Source organism: Amphiura filiformis, chromosome 18, assembly GCF_039555335.1.
Source record: "Amphiura filiformis chromosome 18, Afil_fr2py, whole genome shotgun sequence".
Classification (NCBI taxonomy): Eukaryota; Metazoa; Echinodermata; class Ophiuroidea; order Amphilepidida; family Amphiuridae; genus Amphiura; species Amphiura filiformis.
Genome location: NC_092645.1, coordinates 19,418,119 through 19,436,940, shown reverse-complemented (window position 1 = coordinate 19,436,940; position 18,822 = coordinate 19,418,119). Strand labels below are relative to the sequence as shown.

Below are 18,822 nucleotides of genomic sequence, written 5' to 3'. Positions count from 1 at the left end.
TTGTCATGGTTGGATAAATACAAATTCCATTCAAACCTTATGGTTTCATTTTGAAATTAAAATTTATTAAAAAAAATAATCCCATGCATGCATCAGATGTACGCTTGACTGAAGCAGGTAGAGTTGCTGAAAACGAAAGTTTGCAAATTCAGGGAAATTAAAGTACATAATAGTTTGGTTCATATATTGCATAGTTTTATCATTGTTAGGTTCATTTGCCAAAACGTAACAGTGTGATGCACACATGATACTGGGAGGCTTGTGAATTGACTGGCAGTATAAGTTTCAGTAAAGAGAAAAGTTGAAATTTTTTCTATAGAAGATTGGTTGATGTGTGTAGTCAATATTTTATTGCGGAGGTGAAACAGCGGAATTTGGGTTGTGCGTCGTAATGGATTATTTAAAGGGGATGCTCCCAGCTAGCCTGAGGAGAGATAAGCCTACCCGTGGTAAGTTGACTGTTTTGAAAACAATTCTGTATTTAGGGACCATTCAATATTTATGCCGGGGGGTTGAGGGAATCTAAATGTTTTGGGGTTTTGAGGGGAATCTGAATGTTATGTACCATGAGGGGGGAATGTTACAGTTTTAAATGGAGAAAATCTGGAAACAAGGGGTAAATTCAAAATTTTTAAGTGGACTAAAAAATGCAAGGGAGGAATGCATTTTATTGTCAATTGGTTTTTTTATACTCTCATTCCCCCCTGGCATAAATATTGAATGGCCCCTAAAGGTTTGTCTTAGATACTAATACTGTGCAAAATTTGATTTGCTGTGACAACCCATTAACCCATTTCAGACGTTAAAATGAAAAAAAAGGTGGCACAAATGCAATAAAAAATCCCACATAGCAGATAGCGTTTTTTTCTCAACACCAACAAAAATGGAATAGCACAGCATTATTGCCAAATGTTTCTGAGACAACTTTTGTTGTTGTTGTGTTTTTTACTTGGTATTGGTGTGTGCTCCGTTCTTGCTTAATTTTCAGTTTAAGTTTACTTTTATTTCGTTCTTTATTCTCGTGAGCGTCACATATATCTTTCTTTCATTCACTCATTTTTCATTCATTTTCTTGAAAGCAATGGAATTCTGGTTTGCTTTTAACTCAAAATCTATGAAAACCTACTTAATGTACACTTTGAAAATATATAAATGTTTTTAAAACAACATGTTTAATTCAATACTGTTCTTTGCCCCCATACAGTGGCAGTTCCAGGGTGAAATCAAGGGGCAAAAATAGCGGTATTTTTTTGTTCCGACTAGACTAGGACTACCCCCCCTTAATTGTGTATGCACCTGCCCATTGTAGAGACAATCAAACATTGTCTGTGTACTGTATACTTTGATATTTTCGTTGGGTTATTTGTTCACAATTTTATCGATTTTGGACAGTTTAGTGGGTGTTTAATTCATGTTTCCAAATATATTCACAATATTAAAGTATTATGTGTATAAATATTTTCACAGATTTAAAAGCAAAATGTCCCACTATACATGATATTTTGTGTGTGTGTTCTACCACAAAAGAATCAACAGGCATAAACAGGTCTTGTTTGTGGCATGTTGATCATTGACTCATTCTTCTTTCATAAACAGCAAATGAATCCAAAAAATGTTTCATCATGGCTGCATGTCCTCAATGCAGTGGCGTGCGCAGCACATTGAATTTGAGGGGGGGGGGCAGGTTGTTCGGTTCCCCAAATGGAGTCTGATTAGGAGTGTAAGGTGCGGGCGAAATCAGTCATTTCGGGGGAAATGACTGATTTCCCCCAAATGACCAACAACGCCACTGGAGCTGTGTGTGGTTTAAAGTAAAAGTTTCATCATAGCTGCATGTCCCCAATGTTAGCTGTGTGTGCATATAAACCAAATTTGAAATCCTATTTTAGTGTTTGTTTGTTTAAATGGTCGCTCCATGTGGAGACACGCTTGGCTCCTGATGGGACCAGGCTCAAACAAAATGTTCAAGCCAAGGTAAAAAGCCTATATAAGCATGCTGGCCTGTATAATGTTGTGCAAGAATTATAGTATGCATGGAATGCATACATTTGACTTCATCTTTTTATACTAGACTTTTTTCAGGTTTGCACAATATAATGCTTACATACTAAAAATGTGAGAATCTGAACTCATGATGAAATTTAGAGTGCTCCCTTTCAATTGCAAATTCATTGATTGGCACTTGGCAGTGTCGGCACCAGAGGGGTACCCCCCCCCCATTATTTTTAAGGCTTTGCGTCCACCCTCAGGTAATTGCACAGACCTCTCCACATTCAAACTTTATGATTCAAAGGAAATCTTTCAGTTTCATTTCTCAAATGCTATGTAATTTTTTACCTTTTCTGTGCTAAGTAGGCCTATGTCATGTAACTTTAGTTTCACAATCATTGCAATTTCACTGGTTCACTGGTTCTGCATTTACAAAACTTGTATTCAAACCTTTAAGGGGCTGCAAGCCTTAGAAGTAAAAGAGCCCAGCCCAATGTTTGACTAAAAATTAGTTTTTGCCTTATTTGGTAACTAATTTAAATTTAATTTAGGCTATATCTCCAAAAGAAAAAAAGCATTGGATGCCACAGAGTGCAGTCTCAAGATTAAAAAATATCAAGGCCAAATTTTGAACAGGTACATTTTATTTTAAATTTTGATTGAAAACTAACATGTTGTGTGTGATTTTCTCCAAAATGGTTGTTTTAAACCAAATTTGTGTTTCTATTTAGATTCCTTGACTTTTCCTTTCTAAAAATGTATACTTTTGTATGTTGTGTGTGAATAATTTTAGTTTAATACAGTTACACAGTTCTGACACTTGACTGCAGTCTCTTTTATATATAAGATCCACAACTTGATATATAACATATTTCAGTGGCGTACTGTGTCCGCTTCTCCCCTGGGGAGCTGAAGAAAAGGGAAATTTTGACGCCCCTTCATCAACAGTCGGGAAAGGTTGATCCCTTTTTTTTTTGATGGTTTGAAAAAGTGAAGAGCAAAAAAAAAAGTTTATAAGCGCTAGCGACGAAAAGCACAAAATTTTGATGTATAGTCCAATTATTTTTAAAAATTTTGATACATTTTTCATAATTCTTCTGCCCTTTTTCTTTGTGTGACCCTTAAGGGTATCCGTAGGGAGAACACTTTGTTTTACGGCCAGGTCTGGCCAGGTGCATGTTTGTTCGCAGTCTACAGGTGTAACTAGGTTGTTGTATATTCTATAATTTTCCTGGTGTGTTAACTGTGATTACATCTAGACACCAGTTTATTTTTTATTTGAACGGGACCCTAATTTAATGAGAAAAACGCAGAAAAAGAGAGGCCCGGCAAAAGCCGATTTGCAGACAATTTTGTAGCTACAGACAGCTCAGTATTCCATATAACAACTACGGAAACCAATCAGTGCCAGAAGTGTTGATTTATATTTCATCCATTTAGGTTTGGCTTAACCCACTAAAAGGTAAAACTTTAAGGCTGATCATTTTAATTATAAATGTAGTGTGTGTGTGTAAAAGTATATTTCTCAAAATGGAGGAGAGCGCCTATGACTATTGTCCGTTCTGTCTACATGGTCTATGATAATTATTTTCTTACCGAAATATATTCACTTAACACAGACCACGGTTGCCAAACAAATGAGGGCAAACCGCATGGTCAAATCATTGAAAAGTCGCCCAATATTTTTTTTATCAACCGTTGGTTTCTATGAGATAAAAAACTATCAGAAGTCGCGTAAGCCAATGTTGAGAAGTCATGCAATATTTTTCTTAACCATCAATTGGTGTCTATAGGACAGGAAATTGTCGCGAGGAAAATCTTCAAAACTCATCCTATTGACCTAGGCCTATTACATCGCGGGTTTGGCAACCCTGCAATATATACAGTTATATAACATCGCACCGCATTGTGAGGTGAACGAACTGAATGTTGACATTGTATTCAGGATTTAAAACGAGAACTGTCTTTAACCAGACAATGCGGTTGGTATAAAACATAGCGTGTGATATCATGATATCAACTTCAAAATCTAAAAACAAAAGTAAAGAAATAATTTAGGGCTAAATAAATAAACAGCGCGACAGCAGGTGCTATCTTGTCAATAATGATAAGAGGAACATGAAAAAACCAGCAGAGAGCATGCACCCCAGTAAAGAGTTAAATAAAGCAAGGAAAAATCATAATGTGCAGAAGGCCTACTTTTCGGATGATATTCACAGAAACAAAAATAAAGAACTAAAGATCTAAAAACAAAAGTAAAGAAAATGAGGGCGAAATAAATAAACAGCGTACAGCATGTGATGATAATTATACACTTCGACCAAAAATTAAAAAAATACTTAACACGCGACATAAATAAACAGCCATCTATCAAGAATGACAAGAGGAACAAAAAAAAAAAAAACACCTAATATATGAGAGCATGCACCCCAATAAAGAATTGCTTTAAAATAAAACAATGAAAAATCATGACATGTGAAATGTATGTTGATACACTTATAAATAATACTCAAGGGTGAAATAAAAACACCTTATCTACCGATATTTCCACAGTTAAACATACTCAGTGATCACTTGTACTAAAACAAAAATAAAGAAATACTTCACAAATGATAAGAGGAACACATAAAAAATAAATAAGCGAGCATGTCCCAAAAAAATTAGTAAAAGATAAAATAATGATAAAACGTACAAGAAGGGGCAAAATAAATATAGAAAAAACTTATTAAATGCTCATTTGCTCTAAGATATTTAATGTTTGCAATTTACTCCTAGTTTATCATTTATTTATTATTTATCTAGGCTTATATATCTTTTATTTATTTATCTATTAATTTATCTATTTATCAATTTATTTCAATATCATTATTATTAAGTGCCTATTTATAATGATATTTAAATCTATCAACATTATGCTTACGTCATCCAGGAGTTATTATCCCACTTGAAATCGCCATATAAACACAAATTAATAAAGAAATACCCAATGGGTGAAATAAAAAGCATGATCTATCTTTTCAAGAATGAAAAGAGGATATAAAAATATAACAGAGCATGTCCTATAAACATGATAAAGAATTATTTAAAATCGTACAAATGTGAAACATGTAATATGACATATACTTAAGGGATCTGGAATGAAGCGTTTCGACAGTATTTTTGTGGGAAATGAGAGCACATCAGACATATCGAATTGCATTCTGAATACTGAAGAATGTCTTTTCATATCAAATAATTTTCATTTTTGAAATTCACGATATAATGCAAATTTTATGACAAATTATTAAAATTTGATATTTTTCAAATTTTTGATATATAACAGTCCTCGAAGTAAATTTTATAAATCTAATGACATATTCTTAAAGTGTATGTAGCTGGGAGGAAAAGCCGACGATCAATTGAAAATTTTGACCTTTCATATTGACGATATGGATTTTATTTCCCAAAAAGACCATATCTTCAATACATGAAAGCTCAAAATTTTCAATTGATCGTCGGCCTTTCCTCCCAGCTACATATACTTAAAGAATGTATCATTAAATTTATAAAATTTACTTCGAGGACTGTTATATATCAAAAATATCAATTTTTAATGATTTGTCATAAAATGTGTATTACATTGCGAATTTAAAAAATCAAAATTATTTGATATCAGGACATTCTTAGTATTCAGAATGCAATTGATATGTCTGATGTGCTCTAATGTCCCACAATAAATACTGTCCAAACGCTCATACCCCAGCCCTTAACATAAAACAAAATAAAACGGTCATGATAATATGACATTAAGGGCGAACACCACTAATGAAGCGTCTTGGTTGAAATGCACGTGAAAATTAATGTCTTTCTTTGCTCAATTTGAGGCCTTTTTGGCTCTCATAGTTGCCTGATGTACCCGTTACATTTTATTGAGAAACAAGGTAGTATAGTTTCGCTCCTTGATTTTGCCATAGCGTCTCCAGGAGGGGGGGCTCAGAGGGCTTTCAGATTTATGCGGTGGGGGGGCTTAATGGCTAAAATCGCCAAAAACCGCCTGATTTTACATATCCCTCTAGCGTTGGTTGTCAGTAGATTGCAGTCACTCCTCATCAAGTGTTGACAAAGACAACAGTGGTTGTTGAAACGCATACAGTAAGTGCATTTTCTTGGATCAGATACTACGAACTCTGGTTTACTAGTTTACTCTACCGGTCCTGATGAATTTGTTCAATCAATAACGATATCTGGGGACCAATCACAAGCCAGATTCATTTAAAGATGCATTACATCATGACCAATTTTAGTTAGGCCAGAAATTGGCCTAACTCTCCATAGAATCCCGTGTTAAAAAGTTATCCGCAATCCAAAGTCAGTAGTCCACTTGGGAAGCTAACAAACAGAGGGCGACGGTGACTGAAAAGATTAGATGTGAAAATCTATCAATTGTGCACAAATAATAATCAGAGTTTTAAGCTTAAATGCAATAGCCAGAAGCACAATTGGCAAGTGGAGTACGGAGAAGTCTAGATACACCCTGGAAGGAAAAAAACAGTATTTGAAACGAGGAAATGTGCAATATGACTTAATGTAATACATTAGAAAAGGCTTAAAAGGCAACTATTAGGCCCTGATTCATATTTAATCATCATTTAGGCCTGTAAATTAGATTGTCTGTGTAAATTTAGCAGGATCCGACTTTTTATGACGACTTTCAAAATGTGTTACATTTCAGAAACACCAAGCTGTTTGTGAGGTGGCGTTAGCTGTATGGGTTATAGGTTGAACTTTTTACAATATTTCTGGAAAAAAAAATCCTGAAATCCATATATTAATTTTTACAATGGATGTCGTCATCTGACCGTCTGCTTGCAGAAAGGGAAGTTTTGAAGAACTGAGTTGTTTTCCGGCCCCTGTCTGTACAGAAAGTCAGTGAGGGTTATTTACTGGTGTGCACCCTAAAAGGCCCTTGTCATAACCAATGGTGGCGGCATGATTTTTCCGTGCATGAGGGTTTAGGGAAAATTAAATTATATGTCTAAACTTGAGGTTGCATGTGTAAAACATGGTCTTTTTTAACGCATGTTTGGGGTATTGAAATGATATTTTTTGGCTTGCACAATCATGGTAAAGATCCATGTCATACATAAGAGATTATAGGACATACAAATTACAATACTTGGTAGGCCTAATGATAATGCGTAAACTTTGTACCTGTTAGGGAACTGAAATCAGACTGAAAACACAAACGTCATTCGAGGCTCTGTCTCACCAGTTGCATTTACAAGGCCCTTGTTATAACCAGTGGTGGCGGATGATTTTTTTTCTGGGGGAAGGGTCACACAAGGTTCTGAACAGAAACGTCACATACGGACCAACCCACACTACCGAGAACTGCATGAATGCGGAGAACATGCCAAAGCCGAGAACCGCTCTAGTTAATAATTCTTTTTGCCGCCCCTTCTTTTTTGCTGCCCCCTGCTTTTAAAAGATACGTACAGCCTAATTATTTGTTTTACATTTTGTACTCACCATGGACCAATAGACTCACACATCAGTGCATTTGGTCACAATGGTACATTATGTAAAAAAAAAAGGTAACTTTGAAAGTTGAGTCCATAGGAGTTAACTTTCCTTAACAAAATACATACACATGAATAGGCCAGTGCATGGCTTATACTATATTGTTTGAGTTGACTCTATGGACTCAGATGCAACTTTCAATTTAAATGACCTCTTTTATAATGAGTGAACCATTGTGACTGAACACAATGAAGTGTTACACTATAAATTGGTCCAAATGTGTAAAACAAATAAGGCTACACATATCTTTTTACATTTTTCCATTTCGTAAAATATTTTTTGATTCATTTCAAAAACCAAAAAGCATTAGGGGGAACCGGGGAGCTTATAAGTTGTGTTGTGGAGATCACACCATTAAATCAGGTCCAACCCTATATCTGACTCAACAAATAACAACCAGTGTTTTTTATTCGCTGACCAGTGACCATACCAGGTGTATTTTAATGGAAAACAAGTTTGAAATGAAGGCTGTGCCCATTTTTTGGTGATAGTTGTGCTATGTGATGTTTTTCTTATCATCCAAGCATAAAATAATAAAAAATATTACAGTTCTGACATTTTAGGAAGGTTTTTTAGTTCCATGCACCAAATGACGTCACAGCATAGAGGCGCTGAGATGTAGGCTTTGGTATGGTTTACATCATGTTCAATGCACCACTGCGAAAAATCAAGCCGCTCAACTACCAAAAAAATGGTGGTTTTAGGGTAGAATATATCACCAACTTTTAGAAAAATTGTGTTTTGAATGCCCTAGCATGTTCTAACTATGAGAAAATGATGATTTCTTAGGTACCTTTTAACACATAAAAGAATAGGAACTTGATTTAGTGGTGTGATCCCTGTGGATCCTATATTTGAAAAACCTAGCTATTTTAAGTGAAGGAAATATATTAGCTCATCCTTGGATGTGATTTATTTATGATATTTTTTAAATTATCATGGAAGTGACTTATAGCTGAAAAATTTGGCATGTTTTTATTTTTTGCGGTTATTTCAGAACCCAAAATTTAAAAGCCTTTGAAAATATTTGTTACCCAGAGGCTCCAATGTGTAACTGTTTGTAATTGTGAATATAAGAAAAATTGGTTTAAAAAGGGTATATTAAGGGTATGAAACATTCAAAAACATCTTTGAAAACTTGTTGAAAAACATTTATAATGTAAAAGTGCAAACAAAATATTTGCAAAAGGGTGCAAAATTTTTTATACAATAACATTTTGACAAGAATTATAAACTGTTGTTGTTGTATTTTTTCATATAAAACATTATATTTAACATGTTTGAATGACATTTAAATGGTATGTTTTGACCAAACCAAAACATCAAGGGTAATATAGAACCAGAATGACTTAACTCACTATGACCAGCTCTCTCAAATTAGCTTAAAGTTGGCTCCTTGCTTTGGTCTTCAAAGTCAATATTTCCTCCATAATGTCATTTGTTTTCTATTGAATATTGTCATGATTAATGCACTGTATCTTCCATAGTGCCCTGGTGACTTTATGCTTGTGGGATCAGGTGATTCTGAGTTTTCTGGCTCTCAACCCTCGACATGTTTGTAACATTTTAAAAATATATAATTGTATTTGCTGCGACGCAGGCATAATAATAATAATTGTGGTTTTCAAATTAAATTGGATTCTGACTCAATGTATAATAGTGTACGTATCATTATAGCATATCTTTATGGTTTCAATTTCATTTTCTAATAGTTTCAATGTAAATTAAGTTTTTGAATTAACACATATTTCATCCAAAACTTCTTTTGAATTCAAAATGAAATTGGTGACACACTAAGTGAACTAAAACAGTTTATTAACTTTTTTATAAGAATCTCAATAATGGATTCCCAAAAATGAAGTGTGGGCGAGCAAAGCATGATAGACTTTGCCGTACCTAATCATTTGAATTCAGAATAATGAATTGAATCGGAATTTATCCAAGTATTGTCCTTTTCAAATTCACAGCATCCAAAGGTGCTATATTACCAGACAATGAAGACATAGAAATGCAGAAAACTGATCCTGATAAAGTGAGTATTGAATCTGTTGATGATGATGATGTTGGAGCAGTATCCACAACGATAAATATTGGACCTGCTTGTTGTCTATCACACGGTAGAGGATATTCTCATACTTAGTCAGTTGAATATTATTTTAATTTAACTATTTTATTGAGCAAAATGTAACCTTTAGTTGCAGCCGCCATGACCAGGCGCGTAGCCAGGAATATGTAGACCGGGGGCGCAAAGCAGATCTTTGTCAAATATAATATGGCCGCGAAGCGGACATCTCTGAGCGCTTGCGCAAGGTAGGGGTGTCTGAGGGGGGATGTGCCCCCCTGAGAAGTGAGAAACTTTTACAAAATGAAGTCCTAATTGAAGCCATTTGGTTGACCATTTTGGCACTATTAATATTATGTAAAATTTTAATTTGAAAAAGTCGAAAAAATGAGGGCCCAATTCGTGGTCAAGTTTTCAAATTATTGCTTTATCAATTTTGCCCGAAATTTTGCAAAATGAAGGCCCAATTGAAGCCATTTGATGGGCGATTTTGACACTATTATTGTGTACAATTTTAGTTAGAAAAAGTTACATTATTTACTATTACTGTAGGCCTAAATATTAAGTTATTGCCTAAAGCATACAAGCGTGTAATACAGTAGCGAAAACGGCCACTGGTTATCCATACGTGGGGGGGGGGCGCATTTGAGGGGGGTGTTCCTCCCTCAGAAGTTGGGAAATTTTGCAAAATGAAGGTCGAATAATCAGGCCCGTAGCCACCCCGGGATGCCCTCAAATTTGCAAAAGTATACAAAAAGTCCAAAAATTTAAGAATTTGCGAGCGTAACGACCCAAAAAATCAACTTTTAAAAGCTTTTTTGAGCAGAAAGGGCCATATTTGGGGAAGAAAGTCCACTTTTCACAAAATTGCCCCTCCCTGGTAAAAAGTCCCCTTTTCAAAATCAGCACCCCCCCCCCCCACAAAAAATCCTGGCTACGGGCCTGATCGAATTGAAGCCATTTTGGTGCATCATTTTACACTATTTATATTATTGCTTTCAACTACAAAAAAGGGCCCGAACTCAATTTTAAATGTTACACTGGTCCACTGACACTTTAGGCCTAGAAGACGTGAGACTCGCAAAGAAAGTACTAAAGCATGCATGGATAGATCATGTAATTGATGTTGAGCATCACTGAGTCCGTCTGTACTGACTTTGATGAAAAAACGGTGACGGGCCCTGTCGGTGGGCCCGCAGTACTAATTTTCACATGATTTTAGGCCGAGGACTCGCCTTCAAGCAATGGCTAAATAATTACAGGCCTATATATGCCTATTATACATCCGATCGACCCGACTGTGCATGCTTTTTTATGCATGGGCCTACTCACGTTCAATTTAACCTTTTCTCTTTTCTCCTTCTCTTTCTCATTCCTCTCCTCTCCTCTCCTCCCCTCCCTCCCCTCTCCCCTTCTCTTTATGTATACTCACAATGTTTGCCCCCTTCTCTCTTTCTCCTTCTCTCTTCCCCTCTTTCCCCTTCCCTTTCTCTCCCTCTCCTTTTTTTTTACACGGGGGCGCGTGCCCCCTTCACCCCACCCCTGGATACGTGCCTGATGACCGTAATCCTCTACACAGGGAGTGTGAATTTCAGATTGCATCTTCCATGAATTTCAACTGGAAATAGCCCATTGACTATTCCAAACTATTCACTATGTTGTTTTTACACTCAGCGTTGGCCATAGCCGGCATCGCGGAGCTGCTACTCAATTTTGATCACATCATGGGTGTAGATCCCAGGGGGTCGCCGTATCATTAAAAAAAAAACTAATATTTTGCCAGGGGGGTGATCCATACAATCATCCCTCCCCCCATGTTGATGCCTGTATGTGGGTTTCCTCATTTGGCCATTTTAGCCTCAAAAGTGCCAATTTTTGTGTGCTTTGTGCAAATTTATTTTACTTTTGCACCATATTTCACCAGTTAGCTTATGTAAAAATTTTTCTTGCACTTCGCACGCATTCGTATTATAATTTATTCTATTGCCAAAAGGTGCTGGATTCCCTATACTTCAAAAAAAAATTTCCAACCCCATCCCCTCCAATGTCAAAAAGAAATCTACGCCACTGGATCACGCTGCTACACAATTTGGAAATGTGTAGCAATTTCATTGCTACACAATTTGGAAATGTGTAGCAATTTTATGCCATAGACTTATACAGTGAAGTGCAAATGTAACAAAAATCAAGTAGTGCAAACTGATAATGCTACACATAAAAATGTCTTACATCCAAAGCCTTTTATTTTTATGCAATCGCCGTTGCATTTGTGTGCGATGGATCAAATGCTGATTGCACTCAAATAAGGCCTACAAGATGGCGGACTGGTTACATCACAAGAATAACCTTTATACTGATTTATTCTAACTATAAACAGAAGAAGACATACGTCGACTATGTTATTATTGTTGGCAAAAATGAGTCAGATGACAAAGAAAAAGTGGAAAAGAGATTTAAGAAGAGAACAAAATTTCAGGAAAACTTGAAAGAAGAAGGACTGAAATTAGAACCAGAAAAAGCACAGGTATGTTTTTTATGTTGCAAGAAATATTGGTTATAGTGGCCATTTTTTGTGGAACACTTTTTTTGAGCTTTTTGACCTCAAATTACAGCCGTGAGTAAGTGTTATTTCAATGCATTGGAATTGAATTTGATTTTGGTCATTTTTCATTTCAGTTCAATGAATTGAATTGAAATATTTGTTTTTTTCATTTAAATTCAATGCATTGAATCAAAGTGTTTTTATTTTTTCATTTCAATTCAGTGCAGTGACTCATAATGCGTGTTTTATTTTAATTTCAATTTGATTCATTGAATCGAAAACGCATATGTATTTTGATTCTGCCATTTCACCTGTATTGTCAGCTTATCATACAGTTACTTTCTCCCTGAACTGCTTTTAGCCAAGTGCCTGGTAAAATGTATCAGTGTTGGTAATAAGAATTGAATTTGAATATGAATTGAATTCAAATGCTGTGAATTGGAATTGAAATTGGTTAGTAGTTAATTTTGATGCATTGAATTTGCAGAGAAGAGTTGAATTGAAATTGCATCAAAATGATTTTATAAGAATTGAATCTGAATTGAATTGAAATTAATTTTCTGAATCGAAATAACACTACCGTTAGTATAACAATGGGTTCAATTTTCTTGGAAAATTGGTATGAATGTGACTATTTTGGCAGAAATGGTGAAAGAGCGTATCTTTCTATTGAAATCACTAGCGATTTACTTCTGTTTGTCATGATTGAGGTTCTATTTTTTTCTATTTGACTCACATGGAAAAAGGTTGTAACATACAGTGAGATTAAAACAGAGATGCCCTAATAATTCAATGAAGCAATGAGCACAAATAACCATGACGTCATTGCTCTAGAAAATTTCGGCGCGGGAAATTTGAATATCGCGCATTGAATGATTGCTGTTTTTATTCATTTTTATGGTTAATATGAGTTTGTTTTAAATAAAACCATGTGATTCGTCCTTGATAATTATTTTTTCAACGTATAAGACATAATGTTGTGATTGCCGGACACTTCCTTTAATGATTGCACAGATCCTTAGTATTGTAAATATAAAATACAATTTTTTACATGTATATACTGACCTGTTGTTTAATGCCTTTGTTTTTACAGGAAGCCAATGATAATACGATGTTGATCACAGTTCATGTACCATGGGAGACAATGATGAAATATGCTGAGATCCTCAAATTCAAAAAGCCTATTGAGGTAAGTTCATACAAGTGACAGAATACATCATAGTGTTGATAAATATCAAGAAATCTCAAATTTGGGTGTGGATGAATGAGCCTCTACTTATTCTGGCCTTAAAATCACCAAATTATGGCAGATTTGGGTGCTTCTTGTGAAAAGTATTGGAAAAGGTATTGATGGGTTGCAGGAACTGCAAAAAGTAGTAGAAAGTCAACATGCAAAAGTGTGTGTGACACATCTCTGTAGAAAATTTTGAAGAACCCCTCCAGAAAAAGAGCATACCACTTGCCATGGGGAAACAAGTAAAACTAGACCTAGTTGTGGTCTAAGACCACAAACACAGCCGTGTTGTAACCCCTTAATGACCTTTGACCCCAAAATATATGAAAATCCCATAGACATTGGGTAATGTTAATGCATGTGTGGATGTGGCATCACTTTGCAATGTTATTTATGGCAGAAGGGGCTTAATGACCTTTGACCCCAAATAAAAAAATACCATATATACATTGGGTAAACACAATTCATGTGTGAACATACCATCACTCTCCTATGTTTTTCTTAGCTAATAAATTTTTTTGAAGATATTTCGATTTATACCGGAAGTGACCCCTTAATGACCTTTGACCCCAAATCTTGTGTACACCACATTGACACTGGGTAATAACAATGCATGTGTGCAAGTGGTGTCACTGTCCTACGTAATTTGTGGGAGAAGATGCATTTTAAAGGTATTTCGTTTTATACCGGAAATGACCCCTTAATGACCTTTGACCCCAAATAAGAAATACCATATATACGTTGGGTAAACACAATTCATGTGTGAACATACCATCACTCCTATGTTTTTCTTAGCTAATACAATTTTTTGAAGATATTTCGATTTATACCGGAAGTGACCCCTTATTGACCTTTGACCCCAAATCTGTGTATACCTTATAGACACTGGGTTATTACAATGCATGTGTGCAAGTGGCATCACTGTTTTACGTAATTTGTAAGAGAAGATGCATTTTTAGTTGAAATCACGTTTTTGACCCCTATGACCCCTGCGTGACCTTTGACCCCACAAGTTTCATGTGACATGTAGGGCACGGTCAATGATCATTGTGACCAAGTTAGGTCAAAATCGATGTAAGCATGTGAGTGCTAGAGCAAATGTAATGGTTGACAGAAAGAAGAAAGAAAGAACCTGTAAGAAAAAAGACACAGCCGTGACTAACGTCACGGCTGTGTAATACAGACTAGATGGTATGCAGAGGGAGATAAAAAAACAAACAAGCAATGTAGGCATAGAAGTAGGTAAAGTTCAATTGCCAAAAATTACCAATTTCAAGACCCACAGAAGTGCTAAATCAAACTCCATTTGAATTTCATACACACTCTGAGAAATATTTGATCTGAATCTCCCACAGAGGGAAGGTGAGTTGCAAATAGAGTTGGTTAAGGTGGCTGTGTACTCTCAGACATGCATGTAGTAAAAGTGCAATAACTTTGTAATTATTCGCATAAAACATATAAAAGTATACATTTTTATGAAGGCAAGACATCAATAAATCTTAATATAAATACAGATTTGGGCTAAAAACAACAATTTTGAAAAAAATCACAAAAAAGTGAGTTTTTGGCAATATTTGTTAGGTACATCATAACAAAAAAACACTCTTTCCAAAATATTTTATTTTGTTTTTAGCTCAATCTTGAGGCTCCATTCCAAAAACGGTTTTATTATTTTTTTGATATTGGCCTTATTTTTTGAGATATTGACCATATAAGGCATCAAAATGAACTTTTAAAATTCAAAAACGCCTATTTGCACAAAATGATGCCCAAAATCGGAAATAGACCAAAATATAAAAAAATGAGAAAACCGTTTCTTGAGCCGATCATGCTTTTTACGATGATCATATTTGCTTACCTATAGATGCTGTATTTATTGAGTTATCGTGTACCTAAATCGTAATTTTACCGAGAAAATGAACATTGAAATAATGGCCGTTGAAGTTTAAAGTGGTCACATTTTGCACTTTCATCGAATCTCACAGAAGAATGCGACAGTTTTCGTTTTTGAAACTTATATTACGTGAACATCGGGTAAATCCACAGCCCCTTGAGAAGTTTGAGCGAAATCCATTCATAACTTGATATTTAAATCGGGGAAAGAACTTGAAAAAACCACATTTTATCAGCTAAAACGGAGCCATTTGACCACTAGGTTTTTGTGAAATCAGTGCTTCCGTGGTGTTTCCATAAGATGCGCCAGCGCATGCAGATAAGCGTCGGCAGACAAGCGTCGCGTATTTGTGCTGCGTTAACAAATTGCGCGACACGCAACGCGCGATGAGTTGTTGCGCCGTGTACCTTGCTGGTACAACAAAGATTTTCTTTCCTTTTCAATTTCAAACACGAGTGGAATAGTGAAATAAAATCCTTAAAATATTGCAGTTGGAGTTTACAAATCTGGATTTTCATTCCTTGTATTTATAAAAAACATAACAAGGTACAAACATATCATAAAAACTCAATTTTGAGAAAGAAACAATGGCTAGAGTACACAGCCGCGTTAATGTGCGAATTCCATTTTCATTCATACACCGCCTATGGAAGATTTTAAATCTTCCACAGGGGTAGTGTGCATTTTAAATGGAGTAAACCATTTTACTTGTTTCCCCACATTAAGTTGGTATACCTTGCTCTTTTCATTCCAGTTGTGCGTATCAAGGTATCCGCTTTGTCTTTTAAATTTTGCAGTTATGGCTGGATTCACCAAAATAAAATCCTCACAAAAATAACACTTATACGGTATTCGGTATTTTGTATTTCTCTTCATAGGAACAGCAAAAGGATGATGAAGGTATTCTATTGAAAATCAAAGGGAAGCTGAAGCGGTATGATCCATTCCATGTGACCATCTCGCCGGATACAATGTACGCCACACAACTGTTCACCATAGAAAGAAAGGAAGAGTAAGAGCTAATATTACATAATAGATTATAACCTGTGGAACACGCAACTTTCATATTGTTTCTAAAAGGTGACTGCCCCTTGTTGGACTATTCCATTTGAAATCCATACACCTCTATTGAAGACATGACCTTAATCTTCTACACTGGGGGTGAGAATTTCAAGTGGGGTTACCTGAATGGGTGATTCCATTTGAAATCTACACCCCCTATGTGGGAGATTAAGGTCATGTCTTCCATAGGAGTGTATGGAATTCAACTGGAATAGCCCATTAGCGCTTGGGTACTTAAAGGATGTATCCCGCAATCACAACATTATGGCTTATGTTAGAAAATTAATTATCAGGCATGAATCACAATCATAAGTAACCCTGCCCAATTCCATTTGAAAATCATACTCCCTCTGTGAAGATGTTCCTGAAATGTTCCACAGGGTTATGGAAGGTTTCAAATGGAATAGTACATTCAGAGTTTTGTTAAAGGATTTCTCCGGCAATCGCAAAATTGTGCCTTATATGTTAATATTTTAATCAAGCACAGATTTGTTCCCAACATCTTAAAACAAAGTTTGCTTGGAACATGGAAAAAAAGTGTTAAAAGCTGTGCATGCTGTCTTCTGAAACAAATCTCTATGTAGAAATATAAGATAAAGTCACTGCATGGTGTATTTACTTTTCAGGTTCTTTAGCTTCCACTATAAGCATAATAAGAAACTAAGAAAGCTCAAAGAAAAGAAGAATAGCAACAAAGAGGAAAATTACCAAACACTAATTGAGCAGACATTCTTCACACCAGCAGAACGCAGTCGAGTCGTGAGTTACCTTAAAGTATACTCTCAGGGCTTCAAGGGACCTGAGCTGTATTTCCTATATTTGAGCTTTTCCTGTAATAGTTTTCAAATGTCGTATAAGGCGACGAAAAACCCCAAAAAACCCTGTTTTTCTGGTGGATGAACCTTTCGAATAAGGTTGGTCGGTCAAGCCTTTCTTTTCTTTTTTCCCCTTTTATTCTGCAAATGAAATCACCATTAAAACTCTGAAATTTTTAAGATTTGGTTTAGCATTCTTTTGTACAGGAAAGTTTGTTCCCCAATTTCTCAAACCTGATGAATCAGTTGAGCCCATAGAACAGGAAGATGACAAAAATCAAAAGTTATATGTACGTTATTGAGTGTCGGTGTTTGCCTGCAAAAGAGGACACACACAAGATTTTTCACTCTAAACTGTAGACTTACCTGCATCCGAGGACCATACTTGGTCTCAAACTGCTACAATAGACCTCAAATGCATGCTAATTGCATTTGAGTGATTTTTGCTCAAAACCGTGGGCCATATGTGTAAAAAATACAGTCAGAAGTTTTGTTGCATATCATTCACAAAAAATCGGCCATTTTAGTCCACTGTTAGGCGATGAAAACACGATACACACGTCCGGGTTTAGATCATACGTGTACCGCGGTTGGTGGCAAACACACACAAGGGGGTGTGTATATGAATGATGGGGAAACAATAAAAAGTAATTTGTTGTGGTATCAATCGCCATATACTGTCTACTCTGAAGTACAAAGTACAGATGCAGACGCACACACTGTGCCGACTTTGAAGGCACGCATACCTGCAGCAGAGATGCAGCACTACGTACTGTTAACGTGCTGTATACGCGTGCGTTGTCACTTTGTACTTCAGAGTGGACAAATTGTAGTACATGTCACCTGTGCAGTGTTTCTATCCACTTTAGCAATTGCTCCTGTTTACTACAGTCTGTCCACCTAGAAGTACAAAGTAAATAGACCTCGAAACTGGAGGTATGAGAATAATTATTTCAGTGCAATGCGTGTGTTATGCTTCTTTGGCGCGCCAAGTGCTGCACGATTTGTACTTGCCGAGCGCACCACGCTCTTACGCGTCGTGTGACGCAAAGCGTCGACCCCCGATGCCACAGATTTGGTTTGTACTTCAAAGTGGACAGACTGTAAGCTAGTTAGTCCACACGAAGCACGGGCGTATTTGCACGTAATGCACCAATATGCACCTTATATGACATTGTGTGCATAAATGATGAAGTGATGAACACTCTGTGGTACAGTGACCAGGGGTCACGGTTAAGAGATGAGTTATCAGAAAGACAAAAACATGTCTGCATATATAGCAGCCAGCCAAGGAAAAAAGTAGGAACACAGTTTCAAAAAATCGCATGTAGCACATATAATATGGTTATTTAAAAAAACTCGCATAGCAAATATATAACTATTTTGCAAATTATATAAGGGACAAACCATTTTATTTTTGGCCTAATATATATACAGGTTTATGAGATTCTGGAGCAGACCCGGTATGACGATGGTACAGGAGACAAGAGATTTGGTAAGTTAAATATTCTACGGGCTATTCCACCTAAATAGGGACATGAACCAAGACATGCAAAATGACTAAAAATGGCTCTTAGTTTTAGCCAAAAGTGATAAAGTTATATTGGTGGCCTTAATTTGGTCAATAATACACAAAAATAAGGCCATAAATATCAACAACAAAAA

The 18,822-nt window shown here is 35.9% G+C and overlaps 1 protein-coding gene across 1 annotated transcript in view; it reads left to right on the top strand.

Moving 5' to 3' along the window:
* The first annotated feature begins 344 nt into the window (after nucleotides 1–344).
* LOC140139013 (anoctamin-4-like) overlaps nucleotides 345–18,822 on the top strand; it is an 89,392-nt gene continuing 70,914 nt past the window's right edge. The window contains exons 1-7 of the mRNA XM_072160795.1: nucleotides 345–449; nucleotides 9,516–9,580; nucleotides 11,988–12,134; nucleotides 13,246–13,341; nucleotides 16,159–16,292; nucleotides 16,969–17,101; nucleotides 18,595–18,652. Coding sequence (XP_072016896.1) covers nucleotides 392–449; nucleotides 9,516–9,580; nucleotides 11,988–12,134; nucleotides 13,246–13,341; nucleotides 16,159–16,292; nucleotides 16,969–17,101; nucleotides 18,595–18,652 — 691 coding nt within the window. The 5' untranslated portion in view covers nucleotides 345–391. The remainder of the gene's footprint in view (nucleotides 450–9,515; nucleotides 9,581–11,987; nucleotides 12,135–13,245; nucleotides 13,342–16,158; nucleotides 16,293–16,968; nucleotides 17,102–18,594; nucleotides 18,653–18,822) is intronic.